At 31.5% G+C, this 26652-nt stretch overlaps 3 protein-coding genes across 5 annotated transcripts; 1 reads left to right on the forward strand and 2 right to left on the reverse strand.

Moving 5' to 3' along the window:
* Positions 1-5022: 5022 nt before the first annotated feature.
* Positions 5023-7000, reverse strand: LOC107931994 (AP-4 complex subunit sigma). 2 transcript variants are annotated; one of them, XM_016863927.2, is made up of 5 exons: positions 6535-6828; positions 6236-6322; positions 6104-6162; positions 5498-5566; positions 5023-5381 (listed from the first exon to the last, which is right to left on the reverse strand). In XM_016863927.2, exons 1-5 carry the CDS (start codon positions 6673-6675, stop codon positions 5372-5374), a joined length of 366 nt encoding a protein of 121 aa, XP_016719416.1. In that variant the 5' UTR covers positions 6676-6828; the 3' UTR covers positions 5023-5371. The 2 variants fall into 2 exon arrangements, with proteins under 2 accessions (XP_016719416.1, XP_016719415.1); XM_016863926.2 differs by lacking the exon at positions 6104-6162 and having other exon boundaries at positions 6535-7000.
* Positions 7001-8539: 1539 nt separating this feature from the next.
* LOC107932044 (ATP-dependent 6-phosphofructokinase 3) lies at positions 8540-19775 on the reverse strand. Of its 2 annotated transcripts, XM_041109409.1 has the most exons (15): positions 19692-19775; positions 19441-19592; positions 19203-19249; positions 19068-19107; positions 18900-18962; positions 17511-17648; positions 16973-17020; positions 16621-16779; positions 16116-16169; positions 15799-15867; positions 15152-15281; positions 10965-11224; positions 10782-10827; positions 10209-10363; positions 8540-9103 (listed from the first exon to the last, which is right to left on the reverse strand). In XM_041109409.1, the coding sequence occupies exons 2-15, from the start codon at positions 19549-19551 to the stop codon at positions 8945-8947; spliced, it is 1479 nt and encodes a 492-aa protein (XP_040965343.1). In that variant the 5' UTR covers positions 19552-19592; positions 19692-19775; the 3' UTR covers positions 8540-8944. The 2 variants fall into 2 exon arrangements, with proteins under 2 accessions (XP_040965343.1, XP_016719473.1); XM_016863984.2 differs by lacking the exon at positions 16973-17020 and having other exon boundaries at positions 19441-19754.
* Positions 19776-21926: 2151 nt separating this feature from the next.
* LOC107932055 (mitochondrial-processing peptidase subunit alpha) lies at positions 21927-26366 on the forward strand. Its single transcript, XM_016863991.2, has 13 exons — positions 21927-22221; positions 22563-22805; positions 22924-23220; positions 23321-23488; positions 23672-23839; positions 23920-24003; positions 24195-24261; positions 24462-24559; positions 25077-25149; positions 25243-25313; positions 25431-25480; positions 25738-25850; positions 25951-26366. The coding sequence occupies exons 1-13, from the start codon at positions 22183-22185 to the stop codon at positions 25995-25997; spliced, it is 1518 nt and encodes a 505-aa protein (XP_016719480.1). The 5' UTR covers positions 21927-22182; the 3' UTR covers positions 25998-26366.
* The last annotated feature ends 286 nt before the right edge of the window (positions 26367-26652 follow it).

Genomic DNA, 26652 nt, shown 5'->3' on the forward strand with positions numbered 1-26652 from the left:
AAATATATAATATAATTTATATTTTTCATATAACAATCAATTTTTTAATAAAATAAAATAAATTTATTTTAGTAATTTTTGAGGATATATACAAACCTGTTCAAACACATAATCTCTACCACTTTAAAGATTGAGAGAATTATGACTAATCTAAGTATTATAAATAAAATTAAGTTTTAGCAATTTAATATCAATTTAAAGTAATAAATTTTAAATGATATATTTATTTGTTTATCACGGTGAAGCATTTCTAGTTAATTTTGTAAATCTTTCAGTATTGTGATTATTATCATATTATTTTTCTCCTTTATATAAAATATTAGTATGACGGTTAAATTATGTAAAATTGATTAAAAATGTTAATTGTACTTCGTTATTTGTTTTTTGAATTAAAAATAATTATTTTTTAATTTTTTAATATAAATTAATTTGTTTAACATCAAAAATTTTAAAGGAAGTGGAGAAGTTTTCTTTTTAAAACATTTTAGTATATTTAAATGTAATATTGGGACATAAAATCACCATAGAGGTTTATGTGTTAGGAGTCAACTAGTATTTTGCACTCTCTACTAAAAAATAAACAAAAAGTTATTGTATATTAAATCAAAGAGTAAATTAGTACAAAGACAAGTGGTGTGCAGGCCCAGCCTTAAGGGTTGTTTGAGAGTGTAGTTGTCTACGGCCCTTAGCTAAAAGGGGCCCACAATTTTTTTTCAACTTTTATGTGGAAAAAAAAATTCAAACTAAAATAAATAAATTAAATACTTAGAGCTATTAATGTTTCATCATAAATGCTTTATCTTTTAGGGCAGCTTCAAAAAGTCGAGAACGAACTTGGTGGTGTGCTAGATGTATGTTATGTTAAAGTACAAAGATCAAATTTCAATAGTTAAAATGGATAAAATTTTTAACAAAATAAATAATTTACTCTTTAATTTAATATATAAAAATTAATTAATTAATCTTTTATTTATTTAATTTTAATAGAGGTAATATGGTAAATGGGCAACTAATGGGGTGAATGACAGTCGAGGATAAAATAGAACCATATTTCAAGAGAGGGAGAGAATTTGCAGAGAAGCAGAACAAACAAAAAGAGAAGAAAGAAGGAAAAGTGAACTTACACGTGGCATGTCATTGCTGTAAGGAAATCCTCTGTCGCTTGCCGACAAAACCCGACTTGAAGCTCGCTGTACGAGACAAATCCCTTGCCCCACTTCGTGTCAACTTTTTATTTGTACGGACAACGTGTCTTTGTTTTTATCTGCTCAGTATTAATTATTATCATCATTTATTTTTATATTTAATATAATTGTTTTTATTTTTATAAAAATAAAAAAATTATTAACATTTATTTTATATGACATTTAAGGTAAGAGTGGGCAATATGATTTTAACTCGTATTAAATTAGTGTATGATAATAATTTTAAGTACTTACTCTATACAAGTCAAGATATGCACTAACAATTTAAACACTTCGACTCTTAACATATTATAATATTATAGAATTAACTTCGTTTTACACCTGTGTCATTGCTCGTAATTTCATGTAACAAATTTAAATTATTATTATGATTGACGAGTTTTATTAAATTAAGTGTAATTAAAATACTTCGATTATATTTATTTTTTCTTATAGAAAAATTAAAACTAATCATAATAATTTCTAAATTCTTTTTTTTAGATAAATTTCAAAGCTATACATGAACTTTAGTTTAATGTGTAATTTTATACATAAAATTTTAATTTGATTCAATTCTCGTAAATTATTAACACAATTATTGATATAACATCATTTTATGTTTACATGTTGTATATATAAATAATTATATTTATCCAACATACAAATAAATTGAGGTATTTATTTCTTTAAATGTATACAATTAAATCAAAATTAAAGTTTTAAATATATATCTAAATCACAAACAGAGTTTGACGTGTATAACTACACTAAATTAATGCAAATTCAATTAAAATTCATGTATAATTTTGAGACACCCTTTTATTTATTTAAAAAAAAGTAATTTCATTAAAATTACATTTCCATTAATTACAATGCAATGTAGTTACATTTTTATAAATATTTTATGATATTAAAAAACACCCTAAACTAATATTTAGCGAGTAAATATGTATGTGGTGGAGGTTCCAAAGAAAGGAATAATAAAGGAAGTGTTATAAATTGACAAAAGCATGGTGATTGATTTTGATGGCCAATGAACCCATCTTCGTTGGATGTCATTGTCCAACAGTTACCAATATTATTTGGAACCGTCCGAGGTTTGATTTCTTTTCTTTTCTTTTTCCCCAAATTAGAGGACTTGGAGGTTTCCATATGATCGATTCAATTTTAATGGTATCCAAATCCAAAAAGGATAAAGCCATGGAAGTAAATATGTTAGGTAAAATTCTGTTTTAGACTTCGTATTTTGTATAAATTATGAATATAATACTTACAGATTAATTTGGTCATCTTTCGTATTTACTTCTAGAAATTGAAAGTTTTAATTTTAACTAAATGATAATTATTAAATTCATTAAGTTAAATTCTGTTATTTTAAAATTTTAATATGTCAAACATATTATTATCACATATGTAATGCTTGCTTTATCTGTTTATTACTTTCACAAATTACTCAAAAACTCAATAAACAGATTTAACGGCGGTCGTTTGCATTAAGACTAAAATTTTGAATTTTAAAAAATATAACTTCTAAGAATGAACCAATTGGCGAAAGTCAACTGAATCTACAACTTTACACATAATACAGGACTAATGATATAATTTAACCAAACAGATTTAACCATTACCATTGTTACCATTGGACCAGGACTAAAATTTCAAAATTCGAAAAATATAGAGACTAAAATTGATCAAATTAAAGCACAAGTATTAAATCCACAATTTACACAAAGTACAAGGTCTAATAGCATAATTTGACCAATATGTTTCCAATGAACGTATATTCCATAAAGCTTTTTAAGGTTTTTTTTCCTTAGTATTTTATCACATTCTACTGTTTATAGAATTAAAGTATGTACATAAGATTATTGTTTTAAAAAATGAGAAGTTAAATAAGATAAGCTATTAGTTTACTATAATAAGTTAATTACATGGCATCACCTTGTCTTGTGTTAATAGGATTAGCTGTGCAAATAAGCTATTTGAGTTTGATTTAAAAAATTAAAGTCAAATCTATACAATACTAATTGTTAACTGATCAAAGGTTACATAAATATAAAATATCTAAAATATAACTATAACATCAAAAAGAATACATATATGTTATATGAATTCATGAATTTGTGTTTTAAGTTATCTATGCTATTATTTGACAGTAGACGGAAGTACTGTCTCCTATCAACTGGATCCCGATTCAATTGTGAAATATAACAATAAACAAGGAGACCCGACGTAAATATAACAACACAAAAAGAAAATATAAATTTTAATAATACCAATTTAACAAAAAGCTACCCATTTAAACTGTGATCAAATGATTGTTTCCACCAAATAATGCAAACTGGGGCCATATGTAATCCACAAGTTGTAAAAAGCAATAAGAAAGATATAACAGAGATGGCTGGGTAGCTTTCATAAGAACTATAATATATCTAAGTGCATGCAAATATAGCGGGTGGCTCCATATTTTACTTGAGTACTAAACAAATGCATGTGAGCTGTAATGCCTAAATTCTTGCAGTGTCTGAACCTCTAAAGTTTTGCCTTAGTTCTAAAGATTGAGCCAACAAAGTGGGCTGTAAGCTCTCTTTATTTAAAGTTGAAGACAATGACTGCCCTTTGTTGAACCAATTGTCTAAAGATCAATTATAATTTATTTTTGCTTTTGATAATGTTAAGTAGAGTATTGATTCGGTCTAAAGCTATTAGGTTGGACAATTCCAATTGCAAGGGTCCAAGGTTTCTTAGTACATGCATATTAGGATGGGGAATCTTTTTTTCTTTTTGGTCAGTCGAGTTTTGATTTGATTTTATAAGACTTTAAAAGAAAAAAAAACGAGTTCGAGTGAGGCAGGCAGGTTTCTATTGAAATTTTTGAGGCCAAGTTGGGGTGGTTTTAGATCCCAAGCCGTTGCATCCCTATGATATTCCTACCCTTAGGAACTAACTTATCTTTCCTGATAACCAGGACTCATCTCTAACCCAAAAGGGAAAAGAAAAATAAAGTATATCCTGTATTACATATATATGCTTTTGAACTTGTACATACATATGAAAATACATATGTATATATATACACCTTTTGGATGAGGGTGATATAGTATGGCTTCACTTCCTCAATGTTGATCCTCTCTTCTGAAGAGGCAAAAATATGAACAATGATCACCCCTACCCTACTTATGCCATGAATCAAATGATGCTTGTGGTTAATAAATCTAACTCTGCATACATGCAGATGATTCACCACTAGAAAGAAGACTTTTCCCGAAGAAAAATTCCATAAAAAAGTTAAATAACTGTTATTTTCTGTGGAAGGACGGGCACAACTGAGTGCAAAAGGGGAACTGAGGTAGAAGCCTAAGGGTTAAGGCTCCCAAGGAGGGCTTGGACAGCTAGGAGAGAGGGGTGCCCCCTCAGACAGCCAGGAGAGGGGTGTCGCCAAGAAGGAACAATAAAAAGGGTAGCTAAATTTATATTGAATTTCCCGTCAAGATGCAAGCTTCCCAAAAGTGCACAAGGGTCATAGGATGTTTGATAGGACGTTTGAATAACTTGCTAAGTATAAAATTTTCAAAGCAATGCGCCATTTTTATGTCTTAACCTTTTAGGAACAGAAGACTCATAAGGCCCCTGATTTGAACTAATAGGCCAGAGGGTAAAGTAATAAAACTGAAGCAAATGTTATACCGTGAGACCAAAGACACAGTGAATGTAGTTAAGCTATGGTTAGTTGGTATAAACATGAGCAAGTATGAGAGGGTGTAAATTGATATTTTCCACCAATTTCAACGGAGTATAATTCAAATGCCGCTAAGCCACCTCTACCATGATACTATGATACAAGCAAACATTGCATATGATTCAGTAAGGAGAAAACTCTCAACAGTTTGTATTCTACTTAACTTATTGTACAACTTGCTAAACTTTGAAAATTGAAATTTATATAGGAAAGGGAGAACAAAAACAGTAAACAAACAGGGAGAAAATAACAAACAATTTGCCAGGGCTCACAAAGAAAATCACAATATTCAATCTAGAAAATTAACTAACCCTTTTACACCCTCATGATGCTTTGTCCATCAGCTGAATCGGACTTAGAATATTAGCCTTGCTTGTCTCAACGATAGAACCGTTCATAACCATTTCCTCCAGCATGAAATGAGCCTTCTCTAAGTGGAACATGATATCTAGCTCACACTGCAATCAAATTTGATAAACAAAGAGCTATTGATGAGTAAAAGACACGAATATACAAATCCAGTCACTTTGAAGGGGTTTGAGACTAATACACATCTTCTTGGGGAAGAACTTACCACATTGCCAAAATGGCGGTCCATGGTTTCAACCAAGAGATGTATAAATTCCAATATTGCAAGCTCATTCTGCCACATTGAAGAATAAAAGGAGGATAAAAATGAATATAAGTTGGCAAGCAATAAGCAAACCGGAAAATATATAAGCATGAATCAGGTCTTGTTCATATTAAAATACCAACTTCTAATACATTTTCTCTTCCATGTTCCCCCCAAAATCAAGAACATATAAGCTAGATGCTTAATTACGTCTTTATTACAATTAAGTCCAACAGGCCAGCAAGCACACAACCCGGACTTTGACCCAAATCCATCAAGCTCAACAGCTCTGTCTAGGACCAAGAAGTACTTGAGGGTGTCCTCGGATCTCCAGAGGTTACACTGTCTGACACCTCAAAGACCACACAGGACCCAAATTCTATTATGAGGCCACTCAAAACTCCCACCACCAACAAAAAGGCAACTCATAGCAAGCAGTAGGTTGCCCGATAGCATTAACAGCTTCCTCCAAAGCTAAGGAAGGATAGCACCCTAAACACTCTTTGCTCATCATACGCTCAGTTTCAGACACCAAATTATGCTTTAGATCGAGACCCAGAGACCAACCTCCGATGCCCTCTTACCCTTTCCCTCCTCCACAAGATTTCAACCATTAAGGCATCCACCTTTATCAAAGGACATCAAACAATTACCAACATGATCTCAGGGTAAAAACAAAATAAAAGAAACGGAACTTACTTCATCATTGTCAACTCCAACTAAGAAAAACAGCGAAGCGTAACGCCTGTATACAATTTTGTAATTCCGATGCTCAACAAATGAACACTGTCACGAATTTAAGCAAATTAATAACTGGAAATTAATAAATAGAGCATAAATTCTGAAGTAACTAAAATCCTACACTTAAATTCTATGGAATTAAAATTTGAATATTCCAAATCCCTAACAAACCGCGAACAGACAAAATTCCAATTAGAAAAATATGAAACACGGAGTAAAAAAAAAAAGGAAAAACATAGAAAGTAAATATTAAGAACCTGTTGCTCGTTGCGGGCTAAGCACTTGCGGACGATCTCGCCTTCGAGGGCACGTCGTTCTTCGAGGGTGAGCCATTCATAGTATTGGGCAAGACGAGTCTGCCCTTGCTTGTTCACCATTAATATGAATCTGATTCCCATCTGTTTCGTTTTTTTCTTTCCTTGTTTCTCTTCCTGGATCTGAATCTCTATTTTCTCAAAGCCAAATTGACCACGTATTTTTGTTGCAGTTGTTGTGCTTAATGGAAAATTGCAGATTAGGACCAAATACTTTTCACGTTTTCATGCGCTAATAATTTCAACTTTTTATAGATTAATCCCTGTAGAGCTGTTCAAGAATCAAACTATTCATTCAAGTCCAAAATCTCATCTGGCAAAATTTTTAAGTCTTTGACCCGTTTAAAATATGAACAAACCTTAGACTCCAATATTCATAACTCAAGCTTCGCTTGGGCTAACTCCTTTTAAGGTTATAATATGATATATATTATTTAATTTATATCATATTAAATATACTATGCTGTAAAATAAATATTTTAAAAAATATGTTAAATTATTTTTATTTAGAAATCTAATAAATGTATATAATAATGGTAAATATATATTACTAGATATTAAATCTAAAAATTATATTTAAAAATAAAAAAATTATGGGCATGTTTGAACCAGCTTCGATTAATCATTTATAAATACAGACAAGTTTGACCAAAATTTGAGTTTCATGTTCCAGATCACACCAAGCTTAGGCTATTATAGATATTATCGGTATCACGTATAGACCTAACCCAAACTAAATTCAATCCGACCCATGAATATTTTTACCGGTCAATCCGTAAACATAAAATACAATGAGATTTTGCTTTACTATAAGGTTGAGGTCTAATTTATCTAAATCGTGTATGAATTTTCAATTCAAATTTTAATTTAATTTATGTTTAGACTCTATTATTATTGTACTTTATAATGGTTGAATATAATTATAATTATTAAAAAAATATTATTTGTAATTATAATTATTATTGTATTAATTTTAGAAAATATGATATAAAAAATATAAGTGATTGAAACTTAATATAATGTAAATTGTTAATTTATCAAAAAAAAAGGTGAATTACAATAATAGGACAAAGCCCGAACAACCAAAATGACTATAACTAAACAAGAACAATATAAGAGGATAAGTATATAAGATTCAAATCAAAATTATTCCAAAGTTCAAATTTATTGTATAAAATTGTATAAAATTACACAAAATCAAAATTATTGTATAAAATTATACATTAAACCAAAGTTCATATGTAGTTTTGAAATCTATTCCAAATGCGAGGTATGCCTTGCATTTATCGAACTCTTTCCGAGCACTTAGAGAGATGATTGATGAGCAACCGAAGAATGGTCAAAACAGACTTGGCGTCATGACGACACAATGAAACCCCAAGATTAATGTGGCATCGATGTCGTGACGAGGAGAGCATGGATGTTACAATGTTTTCCCAACTTATGCAACCGCGTTTTGACAACCAAGCAGGACTATTTCTCTTAGTCAAACTTTGATACCCTCAAGGATATTTTAGTCGTTTTAGCCCTTTAAACTTAGTCTATTTAAATGGGTCTTACATACCTGTTTCAATTTAGACAATTAAAGATGTAGTACTATAGGTCTTTTCTTTAAAGGCGATAAGATGTAGTTGCAAATGAGTTTTAGCGAGAGTTTTCATGGTAGTTATTGAGAGAATTTTGTACATTTAGGTTTATTTTCTCCGTATTGTACTCTCATTTGTTTACTCATCTAATGAAAAACTAAAATTTCTTTTACCCATGATTTTTTATCCTCTTAACTAAGGGTTTTCCACGTAAATTTATATTCTTGATCTTCTCTATTTTTCTCTTTCGTTATTGATTCGAGTTGATGCATAACACCGAACAACGATATGATAATTCTAAAAAGTAAAAATTTCAATTCAAAATAAATAATAACAATCATTAATAAATAAGTAGAAAAAAAAAAGTACAATATATTTCATAATAATAAACTGCCAGGATCTTACACAAAATAAACCATTCAAGGTTTATGGAAGAAGAACACTGAGTAGCAGACTATTATATAACTGTGGGCTAACCATTACTATTCGAAGTTTTCATTTTCTTTTAATGTAGTTATATACATATCCAGAAGACATGATGAGTATATATATATATATGAATACAAAGGAATATGTTTTTTTGGTGAATTACAGTAACAAGGTAAAGCTCGAACAACCAACTGACTAACGCGACTCGAATCTAGACCACACTTGGGCGGTAAACATCCTTAACCATCAGGTCATTCAATATAAAAGAATATTTTAAAAATAGATATATCTGTAGTAAACATATATCTATATCCAACACTCAACTTGAATTCCGAGTATTAGTGAGTTACCTTTTTGTCCGAACTCTTTTGGCTACCGTTTTCGTTACTCAACAAGTTGGTTGATGGTCTCAAAAAGCTGGGTTGATTTGTTGAAGAAAGAAGCCTTGCCCACATCCTATCTGTAATCACAACCTTGTTTTGTTTCTCGATAATTCGCTGCCCATAAAATCATCAAAGCATATTAATGACAGTGTTCAGTGGTTGCCTCCATAAACATGGATGACGCTATGAAATTGTTTTAAGAGCCAAAGACGAAATATAAATTATTGGAGTAAAATATAATTTTACCATTATACTAATACATAATTTCATGAAAATTTAAAGGATTGAATGATAAATCTATCATTCTTGAGAGCCAAGTCTTAATTTTGTCTTCGTCCCTGAAACATGGACGTAAGTGTTTTCAAAGGAACAATAGAAAAGCTTAAGAAGCCTCGTGAACACAATGACCGAAAGTGATATTAAGTTTTGATGGATTTTAATTAAAAAATTCAAACATTTTGGGGTTTAATGTGAATTTTCAAAAAATTTAGAGGATTTATTCTTTTTTAATTTTTATAAAATCAATGATGATATTTGAATTTTTTAAAAACTTTTGTAATTTAATTAGATTTTTTGTTAAAAATGAGGGACTTAAATAAAATTTTCAAAAAGTTTTAAGGGCTTAATAATAGTTTTCTAAATTTTAAAGGGTATGCAAAGAACCAAAATAACTTATAGATTTCTAAATGAAAATCTGGATTAAAACTCGATAAAAATACCACGAAAGTCATTATATTAGAAGTTAGATTGTAATTTATCCATTTATTAAAAAGTGAGCAAATTAGCCCATATAGATTAGATTAAAGAATAAACTAGCTGTTTCTATTAAAAATTTTATCAATTTCTACTGTTAAAAGCTGTCGTGGCTGATAAAATAACCAAACAGAGTTACACATGACATATCATGTGTACCTTATTTTAACATATAGAGACTAGTTTTAACATTAAAAATTGATGAAATTTTTAACAGGAAAATTATTTTGCTCTTTAATTTAATATAAATATACTAATTTACATTTTTTTTAATAAACTCCTAATAAAAAAATTTCATAACACTTTTACTTGATTTTAACTCATTTCAAATTACTCAAAATTTGATACCAGTATCGTATATTAATATGTATAGCATGTTTGAACATGCCATGAATTTGCATCGAATACCAATATTGAGAAGAAGAAAAATTTGAGAGTCAGATCAGCAAAGTTGGAATTAACTCACGTTGAAAGGTATGTAAGTGTGCCTGCCATTGACAAGTCCGCTTGTGAAGCCAGTGTATCCCGCCATCGCTCCATGGACAGCACTTTGAGCCAGAAGTGTACAGTAAACATTATCCGATGCATTGCTTGGAACAGCACGAATCATATAAGTAGGATCTGCCCGAATACAAATTATTTAAAAAAAAAACTTTAATAACTTCTTCCAACAACACTTACATTTTTATTGGTAAAAGTACCATGAAGATATTTGTATTAAGAGTTTGATTATATTTTATATTTGTCATTCAAATAATAATAAATTAGTTTTTGTACATCAGATCAAAAAATAAATTGATCATTTTTGTTAAAAATTTCATCTATTTTTATTGTTAAAAACTGACGTGATTAACGAAATAACCAGACAATATACCTCATGCCAACATACATGAGTAAATTTTTAACAGTAAAAATGAATGGAGTTTTTACCAAAAAATCTAATTTACTTTTTAATATACGTACACAGTCTAATTTATCATTTTTAGTAGAAAATTATTAATACAATTACTTTTACCAAAACGAATCCTACTCTACTGACCTATATATTTGAGGTTTATGGGCATCTTTTGTTTTGAAAAGTGATCCTGAAAAAATGACGGTCCCAAGCCAATGAGTGAAGTTTCATATATCACGAGTATTAGACATGGATTAACATTTCGACGTATTGCAATCTCAAAAGATTTGGATAATTGATAATCGAGTTGGTAGCATATAGTAATACCTTGATACTTTGTGATATCCATAGCCCAACATCCTGGAGAAGCTTGTTTCCTGAAGCATCTGTCGTGGATTGAATGCTTTGGGAAAGTAGTTCCTGGCCTGCACCTTCTGCAATCACAATGACCATATGCCCATCTTCTTTAAGTCGTTTCTCAATGTATTCAAAAAGCCCTCCAGGTCCTTCAAGATAAAAAGGTGACTCTGGGATCAAGCAACAATCCACATCTCGGCTTGCTAATGTCGCATACATTGCAATAAAACCTGCCCATATTAGTTGGTTTAGACATTAGGTTACTCCGTCACGAATTAAGACATGAGTATGAAGATATAATATTTCAAGAAATATAGAATAACAATAATTTGATAAAAAAATCCTTCTAGTTTCTTTCAATTTTTTAATTGAGTAAATTGGTCCCTTTCTAAAAAAATCAGAGCAATTTAATCATTGACAATTTCGAAAGTTAGCAGCTACGGATAATTAATCACGGCGTTAATGTTTTCCATTTATTGTACATGATTTTGATTGGTATAATAACAAATTTAGCCCTCAAAATTTAAATGTTCTATCAATTTGATCCTAATTTAACAAATTTATCCCCGCAACATTTGTGTAAATGTGTAGGTTGAATTTGTTAAACCTTTTACAATTAAGGCCAAAATGACAAAATATGTAAACATCGAAAGCTAAAATTTTTATTATATCAATCAAAATTATATACAATTGACGGAACACATTAACGCCATAATTAATTGTCTTTAAGAATGGACCGCAATCAAAAACCATGGTTGTAACTGTGACAGCCCAAAATTGACCCTAGTCGGGAAGTGGTTTCGGGACCGCTAAACCGAGTCACCGAAATGTTTGAATGTGATATTTATTGTCTAGAATATGTATATATGCATGTGTTAAAATTTCATGGTTGAATTTTGTAAATTGTAAGTGAAATTTTATTAAATAGGACTTATGTGAGAAAATTTAGAAATGTGCTAGGCTAATGTAAGGTGGCCCATTTATGCATGTTGCAAATAGTTGTACTTGCATGTCAAATACCCCTTTTATTTTAAGTGGTGGCCGGCCATGATGGTCATATATATATAATATGTATTAAATCTTAATTAAATGGCCATTATTTTATGCAAAAGAAAGGAAATAGATTAAAGAAAGAATAAAAAGAAAAGTAATGAAGACAAAGCATCATCTTTGTCTTCTTGGCCGGATTGAAAGAAAGAATTGGGGCAAACATTCGGTCACTTGAAGCTTGAGAAGGGGGGGAAATGGGTGAAGAAAACTAAGTGTTCATCTTTGTTTCTTCTAAGCCGAATGTGAAGGAAGGAATAGGGGCAAAGGACTTTCGGCCATTTGAATGCTTAATAAGGTTAGTATATTGTGTTAAAGTTGTGAAATTTTAGCTTGTTTTAGGTTAATTATCATGGTTCTTACTTAGACCATGCAAAATTTTTAACTTTGATGGATGGATGGAGCATTCGGCTATGGCTATTAAAGAAGGAAATTTGATTACTTCCTTTAAGTTTTGATGAAGAATGTGTTGAGGAAAGAAATTGATCTTGCTAAAAATATAAATTCTAAATGCTCATATATGTAATACCCAAATAAAAATGCTTGATGTCTTGAACAAATATTGTTTCGATGGGTGGAATGAGTAATGTCATGTATAGGTTTCGGCTATGGATTTTCATGTTTAATATTTTTATGTTGGTGTTCAAATTGAAAATGGATGTTAGTTGTGCTATAACACTTGCTTAATGATGAAAGGATCATGAGTTTAGGGCTTGAGAGGCATTCGGCTTTGGAGTAAAAATAATAGAAATGGTGTTTAGTCAATGCAAGTGTCCATACTTGTAGGATGTATTGAGTGTTGCAATCGGCCTTAACATAGACATGTGTGTGTTCGGCCACATAAATGAGCACCTAAGTTGATGTGTATGTTCGGCCAAAGGTAAGCATGTTGATGGCTTTATCTTGACTTAGAAGGTTCGGCTAAAGGGAAAATTAGCTAATATGTCGAATTCGATTCGTGAATTCGTACATATGTGACTCTAATGTCTAATGTGTATATGGACTAAGTACCTTGAGGTTCTCTTTTGATGTTCGAGTGAATTGTATTGAATCATTTGATGTGATTAAAAATGCATATGACCATTGTGTACTTGAGCTAAAAGGTGGCCATATGACCCATCAAACTCCTTGTCATATTCGGCCATAAGCTAGCAAAATGAGACTTTAATGAGTTAAATTTGTTTGATTTAGCTCAAGGAGTTAAAGGAGGTGAATCGAGCAAAGGCAAAGAAAAGGTCATCGAGTAGCCGAGTTGGAACCGTCTTACCCAACACGAGGTAAGTCATTAAGCATGTAGTTGGTATTATTTCAATGGTCATAATGTTTATGTATTGATGCTGAATGGAATGAATAAATATACATATATATATATGCATGTACGTATGTGATGATGAAATTGTTGAATGAAAGAAAAGAGGTAAGATGTACTGAGTTGTTGATCTCGGCACTAAACGTGCGGGATAACCATTTATGACCATGAGATTGGCGCTAAGTGCGCGGGATTAAATTGTACAGCACTAAGTGTGCGATTTGACTATGTTGCACTAAGTGTGCGAAATGAATATGATGCACTAAGTGTGCGAATTGACCATGCGGCACTAAGTGTGCGAGTTTGACTATGTAGCACTAAGTGTGCGATTTGATTACGTAGCACTAAGTGTGCGAGTTGATTATATAGCACTGAGTGTGCGGGCTCAATATACATTCGTGAATCATTATGGACACTATGTGTGCGACACTATTGAGTCGATCGCGGACAGCGGATCGGGTAAGTGTCTTGAGTACATGGCTAATAGGTGCTATGCTTATACTTGGTGTTGAGCTCGGTAAGTTGAACCTATGTGACAACTATACTTGAAGTCACGTACATAAAATTTATCGTAGGATGGGTGAAAGGCCGTTTAGTTGTTTGATTGTAACGAAAATAAATTGATTTATGAAAATGCTTCAATGTCCTATTGATGAGTATATGGATTGTGAATGCATGAATTGATATGAAATTGAATCGATAGGTTGGAGGAACTATGGTATGGTTCGGTATGGATGGAGTAAATTGTCTCGTTCCATTTTGTTTCCTCTTGTGATAATGTTATTGATGGATGGTAGTGCATTGCTTATGACTTACTGAGTTATAAACTCACTCGGTGTTTCCTTGTCACCCATTATAGGTTGCTTGGACTCATCTATTTTTGCGGGGTCAGGCCGTCATCGAAGTCATCACACCGGATAGCAAGTTTTGGTACTTTCTTCTTAGTTGGCTTAGAAGAACATTTTGGCATGTATAAGCTATTACGTTGCGTTTGAATTTTGGCATGTAAACTTTAAGCCATGCGAAAATGGCACGAATGTTCGATTGAGTTGGATCAAGGGTAGGCATGAGATGGACCTAGTTACTTTCGTAACAGATGCTGGCAGCAGCAGTGTCATGAGATTGAAAAATCACTAAAAATAGTAGGAGTGGAATTAATTGATGAATAAATTATGTAATCGAAGCTCGATGAGTCTGCTTTCATGAGGAAGTAACGAAAAGATCATATGGGCAGTATATTAAGAGATAATCAGATTATTGTGGGACAGGGCCAGAATGGTTTCTGGATTCCCTGCTCCGACTTTGGAAATTCATTACAAATTAACCAGAGATAATTAGGGGTCGTACCATATATGTACAGATTCCTCTCTGAGTCTAGTTTTCATAGAAACAAACGGAATCAGTATTGAAGCCCCGTGCAGGGAGATATCCAAGTCGTAATGGGCAAAGGTCAGTGTAGTCGACCCCTGCAACTTGGGAGACTTTGACTAATAAACTGTACTAATTGGCCCGACAAAAAATTCTAGAAAAAATACATAGATGGGCACATGAGTCTAGTTTCTGGGAAAAATTACGAAACTGATTTTCGAGTTACGAAACTCAAGATATGATTTTTAAAACGACTAGTACACAGATTGGGCAGTGTCTGGAAAATAAATTTTGTAAGGGGTTAAAGTCAGTTAACACCTCGTGTTCGACTCCGGTGTCGGTTTCGGGTTCGGGGTGTTACAGTAACTCTCTCACTTGTTTGTTGCAATGCACGATTTAACACTTCAAAAGCGAGACAGAAAGAGAAACTTACCACTGTAGCGGCCCATCAACTTCACAAGACCAATACAATTCTCGAAACTTTCAGATTCAACATGAGCGGCGTTAATGGCACGTTGAGCCTCCTCAACTGCAGTGTCGAAGCCAAACGACTTGTCGATAACCTGTCTCGTGCGACAAAATGAAACAAAGTTTCAAGATTGTGTAATAACCAAAAAAACCAAGGTTGTAATTCGAAACAGGCTTGTGGTTAAAACAATCCAGGTAAACTACATCATTAGTCATTAAATTATGGGTGAGTTTTGTTTTGATCAATGAACTATTCAAAAGTTCTCATTTAAGTAATTGGACTATTAAAATCCATGCTATATGGTTAAAATAGTTTTTTTCTCAGATCTTCGACACTGATCGTTAGATCGACACTGATCGTTAGATCGACTTGAATATAAGGTATGTTCTTCTACTCATCTAATGTAGCAATTACCGAATCATCATTTGGAGTTTGTTGGCGAGACTTTAAAAAAAACTTAACAAACCAGTGACTTAAATGAAAACTTTTGAATAATTTAATGATTAAATTGTATTTTTTTTAGTTAAATGACTAAAACGAAAACTCACCAATAATTTAGTTACTAATAATGCAATTTACCCAAAAAATTTAATCAACTCAATTGGATTTACCGGAATGTCATTGTCAATAGTTTTAGGGATACCGGCAACTGAAACTTTGAGACCACGCCTTCTAATTTCCTGTAGAGTATGGAACAATTTTTTTTAATAAGCACAAACTCGCATTGCAAATCAATATTCTATTTTCTATTAAAGATATTTTATATAGCTTTATTTATTTTATTTTTTGAGATATTGCATTCAACTCATGTCTCAAATGCATATTCTGATTTCAAAACTCTTCAAAACACATTAAAAAAACTTTGAAAATCTTTTAACACGTCCATATTGACAATTAATCAAAGATAATAATAATAATAAATTTTGACCTCGAATATAAGAGCTGCACCTCTTTGAGTTCCATCTCCTCCGATAATGTAAACCTGAAAATATCAAATGTATCAAGGTTAGACCTCTTGATATGTTGATCATATAATTCTTGTACTCTTCCTAAATTTGAAATTTAATCTATTTTTATTTTCAAAAATTTAACTCTTTTATTTTTTAAGATTTCAAAATTTATTTTCAATTGTTAATACAATTAAAATTTTTTCATTAAATTTATTGATGTGACATTTTGAAATTAAAATAAGAAACTCACTCAGTAACCATGTAACCAAAAAATTAACGTTGTAATGAATCTAAATTTAACAATGTTAACAGTGGAACTTAAATTTTAAAAATTGAAAAGTAAAGGGATTGAATTCCTGAAAATAAAAATATAAGGACTACATTTCAAATTTAAAAAGAGTATATTGGCTTGTGACATATTTTAACCATCCCATAATCATATAAAAGTATGGGACTATTTTTTTTTTTTACTTTTACACAAACCTGATTAATCCCACGATCCTGAATGCTATCAACAATTTTTGAGGTATCATGTCCACCTCGTGATGTCCCAAGGATAGTTCCACCACGTTTATGTATATCATTAACAACCTTGGGATTTAAATACACTGTATTTTTTGCATAAAACCCCTTGTATCCTCCCTGCAAATGCATTAAACTCGTTAATTGCATCTGAGTTTGAATGAATAAATTTTTATTTGTCTAATACTTATTTTAAAATTTGTATTTGATTTTGTTTATTAAGAATTTTAATTTTTTTAAACTTAGTATATTTAAAATTATATATATTTATGTTTAATTAAATTAAATAAACTTGTTTATAAATATGAATAACCTCGAGGTCTAACTCTGTATTTTTAGCATAAAATCCCTTGTATCCTCCCTGCAAATGCATTAAACTCGTTAATTATTAATACACCACTTTATACTATTTTGAAAAGATTATTTATGAGGCTCATATTTGTTAAAAATTTTAAATTTGTGTTTAACTTTTTAAAAGTAATTTGTGTTTAATCTCGTTTCATTAAAAATTATGTATTTATGTCTATTTATTTAAATTAAATTAACTAAAATTTTAAAGATTAAACGAAAGTATTCATAAACATAAAATCTAACATGCCCTCGAAAATGAAAAACAATGTAAACAACAAACAAACCTAAATTGATTTAAACTAACAAACAAATAAATATGTTTAAATCTAAACTGATTTAAATATAATAAGTTTTAACAGCTATGTTATAAATAAAATAAAGCACAAATAATAAAAATAATATTACTATTTATATTATAATAGAAAAAAATTTAAATAATTTTGTAAATAAATTTTTAAAAATTCATTAACGAATTTATTCGATACTAAATGATTGCTTACATCGATCCCCAATACTTTCTTTACACCGTACATGTGGTGCAAGCCACATACAATCTCTCTAACCACAGTGTTGAGTCCAGGGCAAAGACCGCCACACGTTACAATACATGCATGAACGTCATCAGAATGAAAATATACCTACATAACCATTAAATATCCACCACATTATAATAAAAACACACATCAAACTTCAGAGTTTCATTAATCCATATCTAATTCAATCATTACGTAAATATTAAAATAAGCGCTTTTTTACTTAAATAATATAAAATAAACAATTTATAACTTAAATAATATATACCCAATATCATTTATCAAAATAGAATGGATTGAATAGTGTTATGAATAGGGATTTAACGCCAAATCAACACTATTGGTGGGAATTTGGGATGACACAAAAATATGTTCTCCACCAAGAATGTTGATTTGGGTAATAGAGCATGTAATGAGATTAGGCCTGGTTATGGATAAAATTGGGTCAGGTCAAAGTCAAATTTTAGGTCTTTTCTAGGCTTGGATCGATTTTAATAATGAGTTTAAAATTTTGTCTAATTTTGACTAGATAAAAAGTGTTCAATTCAAACTTAATACGGTTCATTCGTATTAAATTTTTCATATAAAAATAAATTTAAAAATATAATACATCAAACACATTAAAAATATTAAAATGAATATTTTTCAACACATTAAAAATACATTAAAAAATCTTTATGCTTAAATAACACTAAAATACTTGCAACTTAGCAAGCAACCTCCAAAATAGTAGTAAAATTAATAATAAAATAAGAGTTATATAATATCCAAACAATAACAATAAAACAATAGCAATATAATAATAAAATGATAGCAAAATGACAATAAAACAATAATAAAATAACAACAAAACAATATATGAGAAAAAATTTTAGGCACATTCGGGCCGGGCAAAAAAACTTACCCAAGGTCTAGCTCATTTAAAAAACGGATCTTATTTTTTTATCTAAATTTATTTTTCGAATCTATATTTAAGCAAACTTTTGAGTTTGGACATGTTAGTCGACAAGAGAAGCAAAGATTCTCTACCTCAAGTCCTCGTCACCAACTATTGGTGGTGATTTGGGCTGCCCAAGATGCATAGAATCTTGGTGCACCTGGCGGGAACATGTTTTGTCTCCGCCGATTCCTTGGATGGCTGGCCATTCCCCACATCGCCACAAATGAGTTCAATTTAACGTCAAATTCATATCCCTTCCCCATAACACTATTTGATTCTTTTCTGTTAAAGTTCGTATGATTTTATATTCAAATTAGATCTTTCCGATTTCTACATCCAATTAATCTTTAAGAAAAGGCTTATGGTAAGTTTAAACACACGCTTTCGTCCAACAAAAAAAAGGTTTAAACACACACCTTTTGACGTGCTCCAGCTCGTCGGAAATGAATTCCTTTTGGATCATCCTTGTGAACTACAACCTATAAAGATGAAAATAAGCATTGATTATATTTAACTAAGAAGAAACAAATGCTTAGCAAAATTTTGAAAAGATGTATATAAACTATAAAGGAAGGACGGCTAACCTTTTGAGGGACGCTATCATCAACGTGAACAAAATATTGCCTAGTGATATTTAAAAATTTCGATCAAATTAATACTAATTTAGCAAACATTTCAACAATCGATGTAAAAAAAATAGCTCTAAAGTTGAAGCTTACTTAACAACAGAGTATGCCGGATTGTCTTGCAACGGATTAGGATAAGTCTGTCATTAAAAAAAGTCAAAAATCAAATCAGATTTTTAAAAATTGAAACTAATTCACTCATTTTCGATCAATCAATTGAAAAAAAAAAGAACAAAGAAAAACGATCTTGAATTCGAGAGAAATGGAAAACGAGGCTTTCGAATCAAGAGAAACTATGAATGCCTGCAAATTATACGTAGAAATGCCTTACAGGAAGATCAGGAATATAATCAGTTAAGTGAGGAACATCTTCAAGTACATAACCGCCGGGACCGTCGACGATCTTAGGCTTTGAAATCTCAGGCAAAGCAGGGGAAGCCATCGTGTAGCACTAGCGGGAACTCCTCGAACGACAACCGTAACCTTAAACCAAAAAGAAATGTACTGATCAACTTTTTCTTTCTCAAATTAAAGATCCAAAATACAAATCAAAGGCACTGAAAAGCGGCGATTTATTCTCACAAATATGGAATATAATTATCTGCACGAGCCCAATGCTCCATTCCATATTTGGAGAGTTTTTTATTAGTTTAGCTAGGAATGGTAAAGAAATCCCAGAGCATATTTACTGAAATATTCTTATATTAATTTTATAATTATTTATGACATATATTTTAATTTTATAAATATGTATTATATATTTCATTATAATTTGTTACTTTTTATAAGATTTGATAATATATTTGAGTTAAATTTAAAAAATCAATATATTATAAAATATTATTTAAAATTTCGAGACAAGACGAAACATATTAGGTAAGCTATTTTTTGAATCGGATTGGAGTCGAAGACGAAAGTATTATGTAAAGTTTAAGGCGGGACAAGTTTAATTATATATAAATAAAAGTTATAGTGGGACGGGTCGTGCAAAAATTTATGTCATCTCTATTTTTGACAAAATATGATGATAAAATTAGATTTAAACGAAATTTTAGACCTATTTAAAATGTGGACTGAATTTGAATTTGAAATTCAATATTTAAGGTTGGAATTATATCTTTTTATTCTTATATGTTAATTAGATTTGGCATATAAAAATAAAATATAGAATACTATAAGTAAATGTTAAAAAAGCATGGCAAGTAGTTTATGTTATAATTTAATAAAATAAAATAACACAAATTTACTAAATATTAAATATTAAATATTAAATATTAAACAAAAATATTATATTTAAAAAATAACTATTTTAAACGGGTTTGGATTAACAATTTATAAATATGAATGAGTGTGGACAAATTTTTAGGTCTCATTTTAAGTCTAATCAAATTTTAACAACTATGTATAATGTTAATGTTTATATACGCAAAACCCTTTAAAAGAATGAATAGGGGTCAACTACACATTGGGGTAAAAGTATTATAGAGGCGCCCGTACTAGAAGTCAGATTGCATATTGCCTCATCTACTCAAAAAATGGAGAAATTAATCATTGTATGTTAAAACAAAGCGCAAATTAGTTATTTCTATTAAAATTTTCATCTAATTATACTATTGAAAATTGGCATGGCTGGTGAAAATAATCAGATAGTAAAGATAGGTGGTGTGCCACATGTACCTTATGGCGATGTACAAAGAGCAGTTTTTAACAATAAAAATAGATGAGTTTTTTAATAGATGAACCAATTTACTCTTTTATCTAACGTATGGGGGCCAATTTGCTATGATTCCAACCTACTTCAAACTATAATTAAAGAGGTGCCTATTCGTTTACAACTATCAATGATAGAATAATGAAACTACCAAGGGGGATGAATAGTTGTAATTGCATCACATATATGGATCGTTTTCCCCTATTTTGATTCGGTATTATTTCCGTTCATCACATGTATTATCTTCATCTTGATGCTTAGTTACTAATGGATTGTGTGTTTCAAAATTATACGTAAATTTTATTTTAATGTATAATTTGATATATGAATATTGATTTTGTACAAATATATATAAGTAACTTTGATCGTGGTTCAAATCTATACTTGAAACTTTAATTTGATTTGACAATCAGTGTCATAAATCAAAGAAGAAAGCTTTTTAAATTTTAGATGGCAAATTCTTAACGTTCAAAGATAGTTCTTGAAAACAAACTGAACTATAAAGAGAGCTTTATTGATATAAGTGGTGTGAACAAAGAAGACTATACAACAATGATTTTAAAGCTAAGCGACTTAAAGGAAAACTTTTGGATAGTTCAGTGACCATTTTATAACTTGTTGAAGTTCAACGACCAAAATGTAAACTTACTAATAGTTTAGTGAGATTGGATATAGTTTACCCTAAAATATAAGAATCAAAGTCATTAAAAAGTAAAAATATGCCACAAGTCCCTATAGTCTTCTAAAACTTGAAATTTAGTCATTGTGCTTTTAAATTCCAAGATTTTAGTCATTCTACTTTCAAGATTTCAAAATTTAAATCGAACGGTTAATAATGTTATTTTTTTTGTTTGATCAAAGTTAATTACAATGCCATTTTATTAATTACATGGTTATTAAGTGAGTATTTTTTTTTATTTCAAAATGTCACACCAACAAATTTAACAAAAAAAATATTAACAATTGGACCTGAATTTTAAAATCTGAAAAGTAGAGAGACTAAATTCTAAATTTTCTAAAGTACAGGGAATTATGACATAGTTTAACCAAAGACTAATAAACTTTTACCTTGGTAAGTAGTACGCCGATCGGACGACTATCGAGTTGATCATCAGCTAGCATACCATAACAGACGGTTCAGATAGCAACTCATCTATTCGCTCACGTGTGGATATCCTCATCGGCCAATTCTTCCCACATCACTGAAGCAGAGCAAACAAAAACATCAACGGCTCAAAACGAGTCGCCTCCCATTTCCAACAAAACCCTGCGGCAGTGGCACCCAAAACCAGACAGACTACAGACCTTCACAGGGTCCGTACACTATAATTTCTAGGGTTTCTTAGAGATCGCCGATTCAAGATGTACCGTGCAGCGGCTTCTCGCCTCCGGGCTCTCAAGGTCAGTCCCTAATTCTCCCCAAACCCTAACTTATGATCGCTGATGATTCGATCTCACTATAACAATCAATTTTCAATCTCGACTGTAACAGAGATAACTCGATTTCGATATTTGCATTCTGAGATTGCTTTTGTTTATAGACAATAGATCTGTTCTTTTAATCCATTATTGATGCTTAGCTTGTTACTTTTATTTCTTAATTAAATGTATTTATCTCGGGTAGTCATTGCTGTAACTGGGTATTGATGTTAAGCTGTTTCATGTATCCGGTAAAAATTTCAAATATTGTTAGTCTCAATGCTTGGAGAAGTGATATGCTTTGAATGAAAATGCGAATATAGGGTTTGACATGCCATAGAGTACCTGCAAGGTTTTCAACTTCTGTTGCTGCTGCTACAACATCATCCTCTTCAGGTGGCCTCCTTGGTTGGTTCACTGGGGGTCAGTCCAACTCCATACCATCACTAGATTTTCCTCTACCAGGTGTAGCTCTACCATCTTCATTGCCTGACTATGTTGAACCTGGTAAAACTAAGATTACAACTCTTCCAAATGGCCTGAAAGTTGCTTCAGAAACCTCAGCGGTATGTACGAATTTGCTTCTTGTGAAGAATATTTTCTTACATAAGGTCTCTTATTTTAGAAGAAAATTAATTTTGTAACTCATTGTTGAATTTGCTATTTGATTTTGTTGCCAAGCAGAATCCTGCAGCATCAATAGGATTATATGTTGACTGTGGTTCAATCTATGAGTCACCTGCCTCATTTGGGGTCTCACACCTGCTTGAGCGTATGGCCTTCAAGAGCACAACAAACCGCAGCCATTTGCGGATTGTTCGGGAAGTAGAGGCAATTGGTGGCAATGTACAAGCTGCAGTTTCTCGGGAGCAGATTGGATATACCTTTGATGCTTTGAAGACTTATGTTCCTGAAATGGTAGAGCTGCTTATTGACTGTGTGAGAAACCCAGCTTTCTTGGATTGGGAGGTGAATGAACAGGTAAATTGTCTTGAGCTTGTCGTTTTTAGGCTAAATAGTTTTGAGCATATTTAGAATTAATGCCTTGTGAGATGATAATTCATTACTTCACCTTCTACAGCTTCAAAAAATGAAAGAGGAAATTGCTGAAGCTGCAAAGAATCCTCAGGGCTTGCTCTTAGAGGCCATTCACTCAGCTGGTTATTCTGGTGCATTGGCGAATTCTCTTTTAGCCCCTGAGTCTGCTGTAAATACATTGAATGGTACAGTTTTGGAGGATTTTATCCTGGTAAGTCTAAGAGAACTTTATTTAGTATGTTTTCAGTGTAAACCGCATCATTGTAGTTTTGAAGAAAACTTTTATTAGTATGCTTTAACCTTTCAGTGTTAATTGTTTCATTATTGTTGAGATTGTTGCTGATCTTTGTCTATCATTCTCACTAATAAGCTTGGTTTCCTATGAAAATATTAGGAAAACTTTACCGCTTCTCGGATGGTACTTGCAGCATCTGGTGTTGAACATGAGGAACTGTTATCTGTTGCCGAGCCACTTTTATCAGATCTTTCCAATGTTCCTCGTCCTCAGGAGCCAAAATCTGTGTACACCGGCGGTGATTATCGCTGTCAGGCTGATTTAGGGGTATGTATTATAAATACTTGAAATGATCTTTTCTTTCATATTTCTCCATAGTTTGAGTTGTTAATTAGTTTCAACTGCAGGATCAAACACATTTTGCTCTTGCATTTGAACTTCCTGGTGGTTGGCACAAGGAGAAGGAAGCTATAATTTTGACTGTTCTTCAGGTTTTTAACTTTGGGTTACTCTGTCTGCTCAATTTTCTTATTCCACCGTGCTCTATTTTAATATAGGTCATAGAATTCTTCCTAGGAGTAACCTATCTTGCCCAATTAATTTTCATTGTGTATTTTTGGTTTTTCCTACTTGTTACCATGATCACAAGATAGGAAAATTGATAAATGTAATTATTCTATAGATTTTAATGGGAGGGGGTGGATCATTTTCAGCTGGTGGCCCTGGGAAAGGAATGTATTCAAGACTATGTAAGTGATCTTTCATGCTGCACACTATTATCTTTCAGTATATGACATGTTGTAATAGAGCAAGGTGGATGAAGTTTTGTTTGTTTTTGTGAATTTCTTTATTTACAAAATTCTGCTGCTACTAGACACTCAATTTCTTTTAAATTTTTCTAGTCAATTTGTTTAAGTCTACATGAAAGTGATGATTATGTTATGAGCAGATGTCCGTGTGTTGAATGAGTATCCACAAGTTTATTCATTTTCAGCATTCAACAGCATTTACAATCATACTGGCATATTTGGAATACAAGCTACCACTGTAAGTCTGCTCTTAAACCTTCCTTTACTAATTTTAGTACCGTTCCATTCCGATCTCCATCTTTCCCTGCCCTATTATGGTTTCATGCAGCAAATCTCTAGTTGATTCTTTTGACCATGCCATACATCTTTCACCGTGTCCTTGGTTTTCAAGTGCTAGTCTATTTAAAATTTAGTCATGATTCTTCTGAATTATGCCATCTAAGAGCTTTCTTCTCTGTATGCCCAATTTTAATTAATTTACGAGCTTGTGTTGAAAGTAATCTCACAACCAAATATTTTCTCACTGTTTTTCAGGCCATACATCTATTTGTCAATGCTAGTAATTGGCATTTGAAAGTTTTCTTAGTGTAACTCTTTTTTTTAAAAAAATATTTGTTACCTACAGGTCCTGACTTTTTTTTTATCGTCTTGGCCTTCCACTGAATTTATTCCAAATTTCCAATTTTGGACACTTTGTGCTGATAACATCTCCATCGTAGTAACACTCTTGATGATACTCATGTTTCTTAATTCAGGGTTCTGATTTTGCACCAACTGCCATTGATGTAGCTGTCAAGGAGCTTATTGCTGTTGCAACACCTGGACAAGGTTGGCTGCTCTTTATTTCAGCAACTATGATCTTTCCTGCAATGGTCATTCAATGGATTGTTTCTGAAATGCTTTTGATGGTGTTTTTTGCAGTTGACCAAATACAACTAGACCGTGCTAAAAAGTCAACCAAGTCTGCAATTTTGATGAATTTGGAATCTAGAGTACGTAAACTGTTCTTTAAATTCTTGATTGTAGATGATATTAATGATTTTGGTCAAGGATTCATATTTGCATGCCTAGCACTGCTGTTTAGTGTTCTTATGAGCCGATTTCTGCAGATGGTTGCTTCAGAAGATATTGGGAAACAAGTCTTGACATATGGTGAGAGGTATGACTTCTCTAACTTCTTTGCTGTTGTCCTTTGCTCTGATGGACCAATGTTGCTCCAACTTTTATTTAGGTATCTGTGTCTGATACCCGTGTTGAGTATATAAATATATGGGTGCAAAGGCTCTTAAAATAAAGAAAGAACTTAGAAATGAATATATATCCTTGTCAGATTATATACCTTTTATATGTCCTATGTATAATGAGAAAACTATGATAATTTTCTTCTCTGTAACCAAACTGTTTTGAACCTATTAGGAAACCTGTGGAGTATTTCTTGAAGGTTGTTGATGAGATTACACTGAAGGATATTTCTTCGATAGCTCAAAAGCTTCTATCGTCTCCTCTCACAATGGCATCATATGGAAATGGTAGTTTACAGTTTACTCGAAACTTAAACCACTGAATTTGTTGTTTTATTGCAATGCATTTTAGATAATATTAACTTGTTTTTTCCGTCATATTTTGCAGTTATTAATGTCCCAAGCTACGATTCAGTTAGCCGCAAATTCAAGTGAAAAATGAAATTGCTTTCCTGTGTCAAACTTGACATGTATCCGACCTTGTTTTACAGTGTTATGCATCCGAATACCTTCGACTTCTTTTGCAACAAGGTGCACCCATTTTTAACAATAAAATTGTTTCCTCAGCAAACAATCGATTAGTGAAATAGCTTCTGCAGACAATGGGATACTTGTATGTTTTCTGCTGAATTCCATGATTTTGGTCATGGTTGGGGAAAAGTGTCTCCAAACTTTTTATTTTTTTCACTTCTGTTTTAAAAATTACCCAAAGCAAATTCAAGAATTATTTTTTTACTCCGAGCATACATTTCGACTTGAAATTTTTTGGTGTATATGTTAAGAACATTGCCCTTTATGGCACAATTTTCAGGTTTTATTTTGCACAATTTATTTTGGAATTAGATTTAGCCACTGCATTGACATGCCAAAGATGATTTTTGTGCCCTCAAGTTATTATGGTTTGAATTTTTTTAATATTTTTTTTATATTTCAGTTCATGTTCCGGGGGGGGGTTATAGCTGTTCTTTTGGAAACCTTCCTTTAGGAGTGCAATTTTGATACCACAAGGTTCCAATATATATATATATTTTAATTTTTTTAAGTATTCGTGTGTGATGTTTTGGTTTTTTTTCATTTTCGGAGAATTTTT

Source organism: Gossypium hirsutum, chromosome D13 (assembly GCF_007990345.1).
Source record: "Gossypium hirsutum isolate 1008001.06 chromosome D13, Gossypium_hirsutum_v2.1, whole genome shotgun sequence".
NCBI lineage: Eukaryota > Viridiplantae > Streptophyta > Magnoliopsida > Malvales > Malvaceae > Gossypium > Gossypium hirsutum.

Bases quoted from the DNA above. Each gene is read 5' to 3' on its own strand.
- LOC107932055 (XM_016863991.2), top strand. From the start codon at position 22,183: ATGTACCGTGCAGCGGCTTCTCGCCTCCGGGCTCTCAAG. The intron at 22,806-22,923 runs GTATGTACGAAT...GTTGCCAAGCAG, and splicing joins TTGCTTCAGAAACCTCAGCG to AATCCTGCAGCATCAATAGG. The intron at 24,560-25,076 runs GTAAGTCTGCTC...TTCTTAATTCAG, and splicing joins TTGGAATACAAGCTACCACT to GGTTCTGATTTTGCACCAAC.
- LOC107932044 (XM_041109409.1), bottom strand. From the start codon at position 19,551: ATGGCTTCCCCTGCTTTGCCTGAGATTTCAAAGCCTAAGATCGTCGAC. The intron at 17,021-17,510 runs GTAAGCAATCAT...ATGCATTTGCAG, and splicing joins AGAAAGTATTGGGGATCGAT to GGAGGATACAAGGGATTTTA. The intron at 10,364-10,781 runs GTCAGTAGAGTA...GTATTCGGGCAG, and splicing joins CATAAACCTCAAATATATAG to ATCCTACTTATATGATTCGT.
- LOC107931994 (XM_016863926.2), bottom strand. From the start codon at position 6,675: ATGGGAATCAGATTCATATTAATGGTGAACAAGCAAGGGCAGACTCGT. The intron at 6,323-6,534 runs GTTCTTAATATT...AATTCGTGACAG, and splicing joins TAGCCCGCAACGAGCAACAG to TGTTCATTTGTTGAGCATCG. The intron at 5,567-6,235 runs GTAAGTTCCGTT...TCAATGTGGCAG, and splicing joins TTGGAGTTGACAATGATGAA to AATGAGCTTGCAATATTGGA.